The sequence below is a fragment of the Gavialis gangeticus genome, unplaced genomic scaffold (genome assembly GCF_001723915.1).
Source record: "Gavialis gangeticus isolate Ggan-Ray unplaced genomic scaffold, GavGan_comp1, whole genome shotgun sequence".
NCBI lineage: Eukaryota > Metazoa > Chordata > Crocodylia > Gavialidae > Gavialis > Gavialis gangeticus.
Window position 1 is genome coordinate 105,125,899 of NW_017729022.1, and position 14,055 is coordinate 105,139,953.

Consider the following 14,055-nt stretch of genomic DNA (forward strand, 5'->3'; position numbering starts at 1 on the left):
TGTCATGGCGTGGCCTGGATCCATTCAGTGTGTTTTGGGCTGTAGGAAATTGGCTTCTGGTGATGAGGTTAGCAAGGTTCAGTGCTTGTTTGAATTTACAAACCACTTTTCACAAGTGAACCTATGAACTGCACTTCATCAACCTCTTGGATACAGAAACTCATGGACTCAGTATAGACAATGAAATTATGACACACTACAACCTGCCGGACATCTTACTCCCCAGATACCTCTCCACGTTTACATGATACACCCCCCTTCCCCCCTATCCCAGCCTGTCCCTCACCCCCTGATTCCTCCATTTCCATTTTCACTGACTAGCTTTCTTGCCACATTACATGCCAGCCTCTGGCTTCTTTACTATTCCTTCCATCCAGGAAGAGCACACACACCAACTGCAGATGCTTCATCAGCCTGACAAAGGGCTTTTCAATCCAAAAGCTTGCTAAGATATATTTCTCCAACTATTCAGTTGGTCTAATAAAAGATGACAGATTGACCCAAAGAACCTTGTCTGCCTGGTGTCTGATTCTGCAGCTCTCTACCTTCCCTACACTGCAGCCCATGCTTTGTAGATGGCATCCCAGGCAACTACGCTGAGCTCACCTGGAGCCTCACAACTTCACTGCAACCAGCAAGCCACAGGTCTCTCAAAGATCTTAGGGGTCTGGGCTTTCCCCAGCCAGGACTGTGCATGCGTATGATGGCTGGAGGTTATAAGGCACTTTCTACCTGCCTTTTACCAGGGAGGTCCTTGGTCCTGGCATTTCCTGGGGGCTGCAGCACTGCTGGCAGTCCCAATAGGCCTCCCAACCCTGGCAGGGTGGAGTTTTAGGTCATGCCCAGGACCTGGGGCCTCCTCTTTCCCACACCTCCAAGTTCACCCTGGCACAGGAGCACAGCAGAGACATTTTCTTCCCCTGCTGGCTAGTGATGCAGTGAGTTCTGCCTCCAGCTCTGACAGCAGGGCATTAAATGGTTCAGTAATCAGAAACCAAAAGGAAATTGGCGTGGATGGCCTCCATCTCACCTGGAAGGGGAAGAAGCTCTTCTCCACCAGAATGGCTGACCTTCTTGACAGGGCTTTAAACTGAGACCACTGTGGGATGGGCGATCTACTAACAGTTCTAGCCCAGATCATGCCAGTCACACTACCATTAACTTGGGCAGCCTAAGAGATCCTGCTCTGGCAACAGACCAAGGAAAGGTCCCTCTTAACCCCTCAGGGAAGCACTGGGCTTCACATGGCAGACTTAATTGCTTGTACACAAACACCAGGAGCTTGGGAAACAAGCATGAGGCCCCTCTCCTATGTGATAATGACTACAACCTTGTAGGAATTATGGAGACCTGGTGGGACTCCACCTATGATTGGTCGGTGGCAGTAGAGGGTTACACTCCCATGGTATAGGAGAGACCATGTGGGGAAGAGGGGTGGGGGTGTTGCTCTCTACATCAAAGATCAGCTCACCTTCCTGAAGACTGAGTTTCCAAACCAGGAAGGGCATCTTGAGACCCTCTGGGTCAAGATACAAGGAGAACATGGGGAGGGTGACTTACTTGTAGGAATCTACTATAGACCCCCCCACCAAGAGGAAGACCTAGATTGGGAATTCATTAGGGGACTGGTCGAGCCTCACACTCCCAATGCTTGATCGTCATGCGGGCTTCAACTTCCCTGACATCTCTTGGGATAAGCGCATGGCCAAATCTGACAGGTCGCGTAGCTTTCTCACATGCATTGATGACCTCTACTTAAGCCAGGAGGTCTATGGATCAACTAGGGGAAAGGCATTGCTGGATCTGGTCCTGGCCAAAAGGGAGGACCTGGTGAAGCTTGGCTGGTTGAAAACAGGCTGTCTCAGCTTGGGCAGTGGGAAACTGACACCTCTCCCTCTGCCCCTTCTCGCTCCCCTCCCAGACTTGGCAGCACTGGCCTTTTCAGCACATTTCATGTTCTTCTGTGCTGGAGAAGGTGTCTGACTGTGTGTAGTGTGTGTATGCAAGTGTTTGTTTGTGCAATCAATCTAACCTATGCTGTGCTTTCCTGATGAGTGCCCAGTGATTGCATGGTCAGGCAAAACACAGATTTCTTTTTCTTCAGGTAAAAAATAATAATAATAATTTCAAAGGAATGGATATAGAGGAAAAAAATAAATGATATAGGGATAACAATACTAGTATTGAAGTTCAGCTAGTATAGCTAAGTTGTCAGTGTAAGCTGTATCCTATCCAATCCTTTTCAAGTAGAAGACACACACACTAGCTAGCAGCTTTCAGATGCTGCTCTCTGGTGAGAGACAGGCTGACAAAGGCTGACAGCTTAGTCACTCACAGGCTTATATGCTGTTTTTAAACTGTTTAGGTCCCTGCCCCAGAACACTGGGATTGGAAGGCACCTCAGGGACCATTGGCAGATGCTGGCCAGCTACAGATGTCAGCCTCTTCCTCCCTCTACTCCCTCCCTCTCCTTACTTTCTTTCCCTACAAGCCCAGCTTCGAAACACCTTCAAAATGGTGAAACATGTTTGAAACGTTTCATCTTGTTTCATTTCATTTTGAACATTTCAACGTGTCTCCTGTTTCATTTCATATTCAGAGTTTTCAGCATTGAAACGCTCAAAACACCGCTGAAACAAAATGGCAGTTCAAATTTTGCACAGCCCTAGTAGCTTTGAGGCATGTAAGCCCAGGGCCCAAGACAAAGCTGGCAGTCTAGCCCTGCATACTGCAGGGAGAGGAACTCCAAAGGGAAATGGCTGCAGGAAACAAGGCAACAAGCATCTAAGCTACCTGTCACCAGAGAGCAGGTCTGCCCCTTTAAGGCCAGAACTTTCTGGGCACAGTGCTGGTGAGGAAGGGGTTAAATGCTGAGCCTGGCCAGCTAGTCAGCTGATCAGAAGGGGCAGGACTATAAAATCTTTTTCCTGCTAAGGCAGGGGGTCGGACTTGATGATCTACTCAGGTTCCTTCTGACCCTAAAAACTATGAAACTATGAAAATCCCTGGGCAGAATGGCAGCCAAAGGGGTAGGAGTGCCTCTGAGAGCTCCACAGAGAAGCTGGGTGAGCAGTCCAAAGGCAGGAACAATGGAAGCCGTGGGGAGATGGCAGCCGCACCACAGCAAGGACTGTAGCCAACGGAAGGGAGCTGAGGCATGAACCCAGTAAATGTAAGCTTACCTGCTGCTTTGCATGATCATATTGGTTGGTGAAAGTTATTATATTTTTTCATTTTTTGAGGGGGTTATTCAATAAGACCAGCAGTTTGGGTGAGGCTATTAGGGGAAGAGGAGGCCTCATTTTGGGGACCCACTACAGAGTGGGGACCCCGGCACCAGTGAAGGCATGCCTTTTGGAGGGCACAGACCCCGGCACCAGTGAGGGCACAGCTTTTGGGGGCACAGACCCCAATGGCAGTGGGGGCATGGGTTTTGGGGACATAGACACCGGCGCCTGAAGGCACGATCTTAAAAAGGCTAGGGAAGTCTGGTGCACCTGGGCTGCAATTTTATTTTGGGGAGTTTTTGGACTGAGAGGGTGCTAGTTCAGGGTCACCCCCTGGTTTTGAACTTGCGACCCCCTGGCTGTGGGGCTGGCACCTGGGCCTCTCGGCTGGGCTCCAGATTAAAGCAGGAAAGGGGGCCATGAGCCTCAAGACACCAGAAAAGGCTAGTGCTTCAGAGTTAAACCCTGTGTAGTGGGTTCAGATGGGGAGGCCTAGCTAAAGAAAAACAGGGGTCAGGCCCGCATAGGTGAAAAGCCCCAATATACACAATACAATAGGCAGTCTCCTGCTCGTAAGAATATCATAATAATAATTTCCATCAAGACGTGGCAGACGAATATACGGTGGGACATAAGAACCCCAAAGAAAGCTCCAAGGGCACCCCACGTAAGGCGCAGATTACCAGGAAGATGGCGCTGGGGAGGGCGACCTGTTACACTACCCAACAGGGCTTGAAGGAGAAAACTAAAAGGGAAATGTGGCTTTTGGTGTAGCACTGACCCAGAGTGGGGCAGAACTTTATTTGGAAAGTGATTTTCTTATATTCGTGTTACGTTTACATCTAAGACTAAAAGACTGGATTGTGGCTATGGGGGTGGTATGGAAACCACAGAGATACCTGAGGGGCACCCAGAATAGAACTTTGCAGGGCTAAGGCCCCATGGGGTTGTGCCAAAGGCAGCTTTGCCAAGACTAGGGAACGCAGGGGGCTGCCACAGAGATAGGGCAAAGGCCCAGGAGCCAAGGTCTGAGGCAGTGGACCTGGGCTAAAGGGTGCAGCCAGAGTAAAAGGGCCAAGGCCAGAAAGGCTGAAGCCCAGATAAAGGTTTGAGGTCTGAGGGGTCAAGTGCCCCAGTGGGGACGAGTAACATCTGTGAGGCATGGGTATGTCTGTGGGGGTGGCAGGAGGCCATGATTACAGCCCATAAGGTAACCTGTGCCCTGAGGCCTTAATAGGGCCAACAGGACCACAATTTAGTGCCCTAGGGCAAGACTGGGGCCAGCTGGGCATGGGAAGTGGTTTTTCATTTTGGCACCAAAATCTCCTGTAGAGAGTTACCCTTGTGGAGCAAGTTAACATGCTAAGGACCCAGCAATGAAAGCTTACCCTCCATCAATAACCCCATCCAATCTGTTCCTTTGTGTATGCATATATTTTACAATTAAGATTCAATTGATAAACTAGGGAAAAAAGCTTTAAAAAACTGGACTTTAGATGGGTGTCACATATCAAAATGCAGTTAGTGGGCAAATGTAATAACCCACTGTGTCCCTAGGGAAAAGTTTCACTGAACTACCACCAACATCAACAAACATGCCTTTTATCGAGCCTATAATGACAATTTACCCTGAGTGAAATGCAGCTCTTGCAGAAAACCAACATAAAATCAATGTGTTCTGCTTTTAATTTAACCCCTCAAAAGAGGGTGCATGTATCTCATGCTGACTAACTGCAGGCCACTGGTCTGTTCTCAATGTAGGGAAACATCCCCTTAAAAGACAGCTGAAAAGGTTGCTAGGCCAATGGATGTACTTATACAGGACTGGGTCAGAGCCTTCTACCAGAAAATAAATTAATACAAATGAAAAATCAATATAATGGAGTGGTTTAATTCTACTGAATGAATAAGCTTTTAGAGATCCAATTGGGATACGGTTTAATTCCAAAAATGCAAAATAGCAAAATATATGATTTTAAAATCATCTGAACTATAAAATGAACTCCACTTCCTAAAATATAGCAGTGTCTAGTATCAGTAAACATAACACAGCATTAAAATAACGAAACTCAAAAATGTGAAACGTGGGAGGGACTTCTGGTAGTTATAATTGCCAGTAGTTGTAAAGAAATACCATTTTCATAGTAAATAGCTCTATACTATAGCCATTTATTTAAAGCTTGTACAAAAGCAAAGAAATGAATTTGTCTGAAGGGAACAATTTTGCAGGCTTAGAATCTTTGCATTTACTGTATAACAAATGGAGCTGAGTACTACTGGATGCATACAACATAGCAACTTTAAATCCATATGCACGACATATTAATTCCAATAAAACGGGAGGGCATAAAGGAGGGCATAAAATAGTCAAACGATACTATTTCCATCATAAGTGATGTACTTTAGCATAATTTCAAATCCTGTCTTTTTCCTCACACAAATGGAACAAGAATAAACACTGACTTCTGTAGTCATCATTTCACATTTTAGAATATGCATCTCCCCAAAATTGCTGCCACTTTCTAATTTCTATTTTGATCCATTGCCATTAAGGAATTAGGAAGGCTGATGACTTAAACTTTTGTTAATTGCTTTCAGATTTTCAGTTATTGGGACATTAAATGATTTTCTAAAATACACACTGAAAGAGAAACATCCTGATAAAATAACCCACAAACACCAGAGGGAAAAAACCATACTGTATATATTAGCATGACATTGTAATTAAAGTGCTACTTTCTTGGGAATGAAAGTGAGAAGGTCAGGATTATAAAAATAAAAATTTGAAAAGATAGCATACACTCAGACTCAGGAGACTGTTTAAGAACATAACTGACTTCAAAGTCCCTAAGTGGTCTTGTTGCCTTTCCTCTGTAAAGATAGGTAATGGCCCGAGTATCTTGCCATGGATAAGAGTTTACTTAGAGGCTATTAAAATTAAAATTATTGAAAATGAAGGCCAGATTCTCAGTTTGTGTAAAGAGATATAGCTCCACTGACTTCAGTGGAACTATATCAATGTACACCTGCTTAAGATTTGGCCCAAATTCCACTACATGTATCAGGCTTTGGATTTTACATCTGCTCCTCCTGCTTCTGAAAAAAAAATCTGTTTCACACCTACAGCAAATGTGCAGAACAAGCTCTTTTCCCCATCACCAGTTTGACAAGGAAATGTCAAGAGAAAGAAAAGGTGTAAATCTATTAATTCTTGCAGCTTATTTTTGGAAGGTTACAAAAGAAAGGACAATGGTATGTGGCTGCAACATTTAATTAATATATTTGTTTTAATGTGTACACAGGAACCTAAGAAAGTATGGGGACAGTTCTTTGCAGAATTCTGCAACAAAAATTAGTTCATCTAAAAAATGCTGGTGTAAGAACAATGTGTCTGAGTGGAGTTTTTTTGTGGGGGGTTGTTTGTTTGGGGGTTTTTTGGTATTTACGTAACTAACACAATAAAGCCAAATTCTAAATTTCACTCACACTAAAATTTGGTTTTCTGGTACTGCAGAAATGACTGAGTGCATATAGATTAAACAAATGGAAAGAAGGACTTTGGCTCACATTTTGTGAGGTGTGAACTTTGGTGCAGCAGAGAAGGGGACCTCTCTGAAGAGGGATAGGAACTCTCACAAGGCTCTCACTGATTCTCCCCTCTGAGATGCACTGATCACACCACCTTGGTGGATTTTAAGCCTCTCTAACTGATATCGGGTGGGAACTGCCAGTGCAGGGCACTCAGCTACTCAGCCAACCTCTTATTCCAAGGGTCCCAGCCAAGGTACCACCTTATAGTTTGCCACAGAAAAGGTGCAGAGGGAGAGAACCAAATAAACTGACCCATCATTTTTAGGATGAAAAGGATGGACAAGCATTAATAAGACTTTGCGTGACTCTTCAGTCATTCTACAGACAGATTTCTCAGTGATTCCTGTGGCTGTAGAATATTATAGAGAAGAGACTCCGCACAAAATTTTAACTGAAGCAACAAATAAATTCTTACCTTCCAAATGTTCTGTAGTAACCAGGCCTAATGCTACCATAAAGGCAATTTTCTAGGGAAAAATGAAAAAAAGTTCAGTTTTACACCCTGATGAAACTACTTTAGAAAAATCACCTTTGCCAGAATAAACCCTATTAAACTGTTTTTTTCATAACAATGTCTATTTTATGAGTATATAATTTGAACTCATTGAAGTGAGGATTTGCTTCTGATACATCTTATCTGCATTATTATACAGTTTTTGTCGGATTACACACAAAAAAATCCAGTGGCAATTCTTACAAATGTGGATACTGCTGCTGCTATTTATTATGGTAGACAAATATTTCAAGATGTGAATAGTCTGTTACTTATAATGGCTGGACATGGTGCTACTTATTAGTTATAATTTTCAAGTAAGGTCAAAATACTTTTATCTCTATCAATTAAAAAGCTATTGAAATTAAATGGCTGGACAATTCTGAATTGTAATTAAATTGAACTTTTCCTTCTGTGAAAAATTTGTATTTTACCTTTTTGTCCTAATTTAGGGGCAAAGTATTGGAACATCCTTCAAAAAGAAAAGGAAATTTCCAATTATCACTCAGGTTTGGTAAGCATTGTGATCCCCATTTTTTACAGATGAAGAAACCCAGATGAAGTGGGACATTTTCAGTGACATATATGGGCAGAGATGGCTGTTAATACTCTTTTCAGGCCTCTGAAAATCTCCACAAGAAAAATGAAATAACAAGTCCATGTGCACACAGTGTGTCAGTGAAAGAGGTCTCAAGCCACCATTCATTTCTAATGGTGGAAATATCCGAAATTTCCTCCACTACAAATCTTTCTGGGAGAGGGAACAGTGCTATTCTTCAGCTTGCAGCTGCTCCCTCTCTGCTGCTCTCCACACCATCCCCAAACTAGGGTGATCCTTCATATGGGGAAGATATGCAGAAGAGCAGCTTCTCCACTCCTTCCTCTCCTGGGTAACCAGAGCAGTGGGACAAATCCCCCCACCCATTCCCCACACTGGGGAATCCCAGTGTCAGTGGGCGAGGGGGGGACCTTGGTGTCTGCTTGGGGGTGGGGTGGGGGGAGAGGATGAGCTTTGACAGCTGCTCTTAGACAATTTTTTTTTGGCAGTCCCCTCCTAGACTGGTCAGAGACTCCTCATTCTGGGGAGCATGTGACTGGTCCTCCACAGCAGGGCAAAGCAGTGGTTAGAGAACTTGCTCAGGGTACAAACAAATGTCATCCTTGTGCTGCCAAAAAACATTTTTATGACAGCACAAGTTGTGAGCAAGCAGATGCCCCTACCCCTTGTTACTCTCCATCCGACCAAGAATGTTTGAACAACCAAACCTATTCACAGTTTGTGACACCTTATAGGGGAGGATGTCTGTTCAATTACTGACAGACAAGGTTCTTTGGTAAATCTGACAATTTTTATTAGACCAAATCAAGTAGTTGGAAAAAATCTTCTTTGAAAGCTTTTGGGGACAAATGCCCTTCTTCAGGCTGGGGAAGCATCTGCAGTTGGTCTGTGCTCTTCCTGGATGGAATAGTAAAAAAGCCAGAAGTCAGTATGCACGCAAGAAAGAGATCTTAAAGATATCTTTTCAGAACCACCCATCCTAGCCTTTAAACAAGCATTGAACCTCACTAACCTCTTCACCAGAAGGAAACTTCCTAAAGCCCAGAACATACCGAATGGATCCAGACCATGCCATGACAAGAAATGTAAAACCCACCAATATATCTCCACCACCCCCCACAATTACTACACTGCACAACAGAACCATTAACATTCCTGGATCTTACACCTGTACTTCCAGAAATGTCATATATCTTATCCAGTGCACCAAATGCCCTGATGGAAAATATGTAGGAGAAAGCAAACAACAATTGTGTACCAGAATGAACGCACACCAAAAATCTATCAAAGACAAGAATACCCAATTACCTGTGGGAACACACTTCTCACAAGAAAACCACTCTCTCTCCAGTCTCTCAGTTCTAATCCTCAAAGGGAATTTACAAAATACCTTTCACAGATGAGTCTACGAACTTGACTTCATCAACCCACTGGATACAAAAAATCATGGGCTAAATATAGACATTGAATTTATGACACATTATAACCTGCCTAACATCTGACTCCCCAGGTAACCGCTCTACCATGTATCAGCTATATTCATCCCCTTTCCCCACCTCCCTACCTGTCTCTTACTCGTTGGCTATCTTAATTTACATTTTCACTGACTAGCTTTCTCACATGCATGCTGGCTTCTGGATTTTTTACTCTTCCATCCAGGAGGAGCACAGACCAACTGCAGACACTTCCTCAGCCTGATGAAGGGTATTTGTACACAAAAGCTGGCAAAGATTTTTTCCAACTATTTGAGTTGGTCTAATAAAAGATATCAGATTTACCCAAAAAACCTTGTTGAAGGTTGACCAAAGAAGGTCAACCAAAGAACCTATGTCCTTAGACCAACACAGCTACAAACTATACCCCTGTCCAATTACCGCACACCATGGGAATTCCTCCGCAAAGGAACTCCTGGGGCATGTCTGCAGACACATGCTGCTGCATTCTGACCCAGGGCACAGCTCTGCAAGCAAGGAAACCCCTCATTGGGAAACCATATTTCATCCCTTTAAGCAAAATGCCCCAACCACCAAGCTATTCAGTCATTCTCATGTGCCATTTTTCTGTCCCAATGGCTATTTAATTGCTGGGGTTCCTCTGCTTGTAGATTACACCCTGAGTCCCCCTGCAGGGGTATTCCTGGGATGAAAGTTTCACCAGTCACACACCCTGGATCAGGGCATGGCACCCAAGGCCATTGTCCTGCAGAATCCAGCCCCTAAAGCCCCAGGAGTGGCAGAGGCCCAGCCCTGTGGGACAGCAGCTTTTGCGATGCCTGCTTTTGCTGATGAATCAGATCAGTTGTGCCAGGACACTTCCTGGCACAGCTGATGCCACAACAGAAACAACAGCTATTTGTACCTTCATAATGTGAGAAACCTAGGTTTGGTCACTCCATCTCTCTGAGGGAATTTGAGCATATATTTTCCATTTTACAGGAAACTAGTTTAATGAGCCAGTTATATGCCATTCTGGAGTTCCAGTTTGCATGAAGCAATTAAATATCCACTGGAACACAAAGATGACACATGAGAATGACTGAATAACCTAGTGGTTAGGGCATTTCATTTAAAGCAAGGAAGTATTTTTTCCTGGTCCCGCACCAGTAATTTTGTGGATTTGGCACGTAAATCTCCAGTTGCATAGTATAGACAATCTAGGGCCCCAATCCTCAACAGGGACTCAAGCACAAAAATCCCAATGAAATTCACCTGTTAGGCACCTGAGTAGGTAAAAAATATCTTTGAGAACCTGAGCCTAAGTACCCAGGATTGTGAAGGGAGGGTAGTAGCATGGATCTGTGCCTGAGGCAGGTGGATATTTAGGAACCCACTTAATTCATGGTATCATAGATTTTGTGGAAACTGCAAAATCCATGAAAAAAAACTTACTAAAATAAAATGCTGGCTCCCCAGTGGAATAAATGTTCTTTGCTGCAGGGAGGAGAAGGTGCTGGCTGGTGGGGTGGCACAAAGGGTAGAAGACAAGATGCTGCTCCCACATCCCCCCCTGCTGGGGCCTCTCTGCCAATCAGTGCTGAGGGGCAAGATGGCATAAAGGGCATCCAGCAAGCAAGATGGAAGCTGCCCCCTCATCCCTCCCCACCCAGGGCCTGTCAACCAATTAACACCAAAGGGTGGGGCTGCCATGAAATGCCCGTGAAATTGGCTCTGCATGCTGCAAATGGGTCATGAAAAGCCCTTTTTCTTACTGCGATTTAAGTAAAGTAGGTCCCCACACATAGTGCCTGGGGCAGTACTGATTCCTGCCATTCAAACTGCAGCAGCACAATCAACCACCAAGGTAGAAACAGCTGCTTTTGCACCACACATACTAAGGTAGGGTGCAGGGCTGCTGCCCTGGTCATCCCCCTCAGTTACATTACTGGCTGTGGATTTCACTAAGTGCTGCCATACTACCTAACCCAATGTCTAACTCCTTTTGTGGATCCAGCCCTTTGTGTCTGTGATCTCTATCTGTAAAAGCAAAATAATTAATTGTGAGGATAAATACATTAAAGGTTGTGAGATATTCAGATATCACAGTAAAGGTAACTGCAGCAAGTTCCTGAGACAGAAGGGTTTGTTACTTTTGTTACTTCTATCAAACAGATATTGTATGTTGTGTAGGATCTAGGAAGTACTATAATACATTGAAACTACACACAAAAATCTATCAGTCAATTACAATTTCTTTAATTTTAATGAACTGTTTTCACTCCCATATAGTAATCTACAGTCAGAACTTGATAATTAATAAGAATGGCTGTATTTGGAATTCATAGTTAAAAAAGCAACAACCCATCATTGTTGACACTGATGTACAGAAATTCTATCAAAGCTCCTACAGGAGTTTTGTGCTTTTAAGATAAATATAGGAGCAGGGAGAAGATTCCTAGATTCTTATTTACTTTTTAAAAATTCATCCTACCTTCTGTACTCTTCACTTAAATTTAATTTTTTGCTAAATAGTGACCAATGCTTTTCGGAATGCACAGTATATCTTTTCACATAGTTTAATAAGGATTTTTACAAAACCATTTCATTTTGTAATTACATGTTCTATTTATGTCATTACACGTGTTTACGCTAATTAGGCTGTTAGTTCTAATTATACTAATTGCATAAATGCATGTTAATCAACTAAGTTTACTTCAAAGAACAAAAGAAATTAACTCTAAACCTAAACTCTTAAGACTGTGAAATGAACTTATGAATGCAAAATGAACCCACAGTTAAGACAAGCCTCTCCACTGCCCTATACTGAAAAAATGGGTTTACCGGGATCTCATCCTTGTGTAGTGAGTCAACTAAATTCGTGGCTAAATAAAACAAGGAACCATCAGTGATCATGAGACCTAGATGCAATAGTTAGCAACTTGATGAGAAGTGCCTTAAATTTATTATGTCTAAGCTAAAATGTGCTCCTACTCCCTTCTGCTCAGTGTCTCCTCCTGCCATGCTCTCTGTCATAAAATCTTTGCTTCTCTGAACTTCACTTCCTCAAAATAACTGGTTGCTGAAGGAAATGGGAAATTCTTGTAAAGCCCATTTCCTTGCCTTTGTCCTTTGCACTCCACCTCTTTCATTCACTTCCACCTCACTCCACTTGCAACAAAGTCATTCTATTTAACCATAACTCATGCTAGCTACTCTTTTTTCATTTGGTTTTGATGAAAAAGGTTGGAAGATTAGAATGGAAGAGTACTGTCCATTTTAGGACTACAATTAATGAAGCAGAAGACAAGGGCATGATGCAGCTAAAATACTGCTAAGGGGGTGCAGTTCTGTTGATTTTCAGATTTATCCCTTCACAGCACCTCTAATTAATGGCATAGCCTCCTATCCTACTGACTGCCTCATTATCATATAAGCCCTGGATTAGGCAAGTCTCACATCTATGCTTACAACTGGTATGTTTTAGAGAGAGCTTATAATGATCTCCATTTTGCTGCTTCACACTGTCTTCAGATTCTTTCCACTTGTATTTTAAAGCCACTTCAAGAGGTCCTCTGGGTTAATGAAAGGATCTTTTTCTTGTTCCATGGAATTTTTTTCAGTTTTGGCTAAATCATATATTAAAAATACTGAAAATCCAATATCATTTCCTATTTCTTATTTACTTTCTGCAAAGAATTTCAGATGTATCCTGATATGGTTTGGCCGTGTCTATATAGAAAACAGCACACTGTCTCATGAGTATATTAAGTTCAGCATCCACTGCAGCTAAGTAAAACTTTGGGAAGCCTACGAAAACTCCTACCTCACACTGGGCACATCTACACATTCATTAATGCAAAGTACTTACTGTGCATTTAGTTTAGTATGTCCTTAATGAAGTACTAACTAAATGCGAAGTAACTACAGTTACTGTGCAGTAGCATTAGTGCACAGTTTTTCATCATGGTTACTGCGCACCAGCCTACTAACACTGCACAGTAGCTTATTAGCATGGTTTTTGACCAGCAAGCTACTGCACAGTATTGTTAGGCTACCACGTAGTAAGCTTCTTGTGCAGACACACCCACTGTGCTCCAAAAGGAGGAGAAGGAAGATGTGTAAGATAGGAGTGTCTGCTGTGGCCTGATGGAGAGCTGTCATCAGGAAAACCTCTCATAAGGAATGTGCTGGCTCTCTGGGTGCCTCCATAAATAGGTAGCAAAATCAGAAGTGAATATATGTCCAAAACACCTCAGTAGCCAGCTGATATGCTCTTAACACCACAACGTCTCCAGAAGAGAGAGTTTCAGTACTGTGATGCAGGTAAATTAGTCAGTACCACATATGCCCTGTGTTCTGACACAGTAGTAACTGAAGTACTGGGCACTAAGGAACATGGTTCCCTTGTGGTCTGGGTGTAGCAAAACCCCCAGTTTTTCTTTTTTTATTTATTTTAAAATGCATTCCCTCCCCCTTCCCCAACCATTTCTGACTTTTTCTCTCCCTCTCTATTCCCTATAGATAAATATAGGTAAGCAAAGATGTAGGATAAGCTTTAACATTTTATTTTAGGTAGTAAGTTTTATTTTTCTCTCCCCTCTTTGCAAATAAGTGCCCTGCTATTTTGATATCGATACCCACTGTTTTATAAGTGATAATTATTATGTTTGTACTGCTTTTATATTGCGTGATTACTGTTTTAGGCCTATATATGTAAGTTAGCGTAAGTCATGTCAAGTTTCCATTTTG

General features: G+C 42.9%; 1 protein-coding gene across 1 annotated transcript in view; it reads right to left on the reverse strand.

Moving 5' to 3' along the window:
- The window catches only part of PHF21B (PHD finger protein 21B), a 342,423-nt gene that overhangs the window by 24,088 nt on the left and 304,280 nt on the right, over positions 1-14,055 (reverse strand). The window contains exon 7 of the mRNA XM_019515820.1: positions 7,234-7,285. Within this exon, the coding sequence (XP_019371365.1) occupies positions 7,234-7,285 (52 nt within the window). The remainder of the gene's footprint in view (positions 1-7,233; positions 7,286-14,055) is intronic.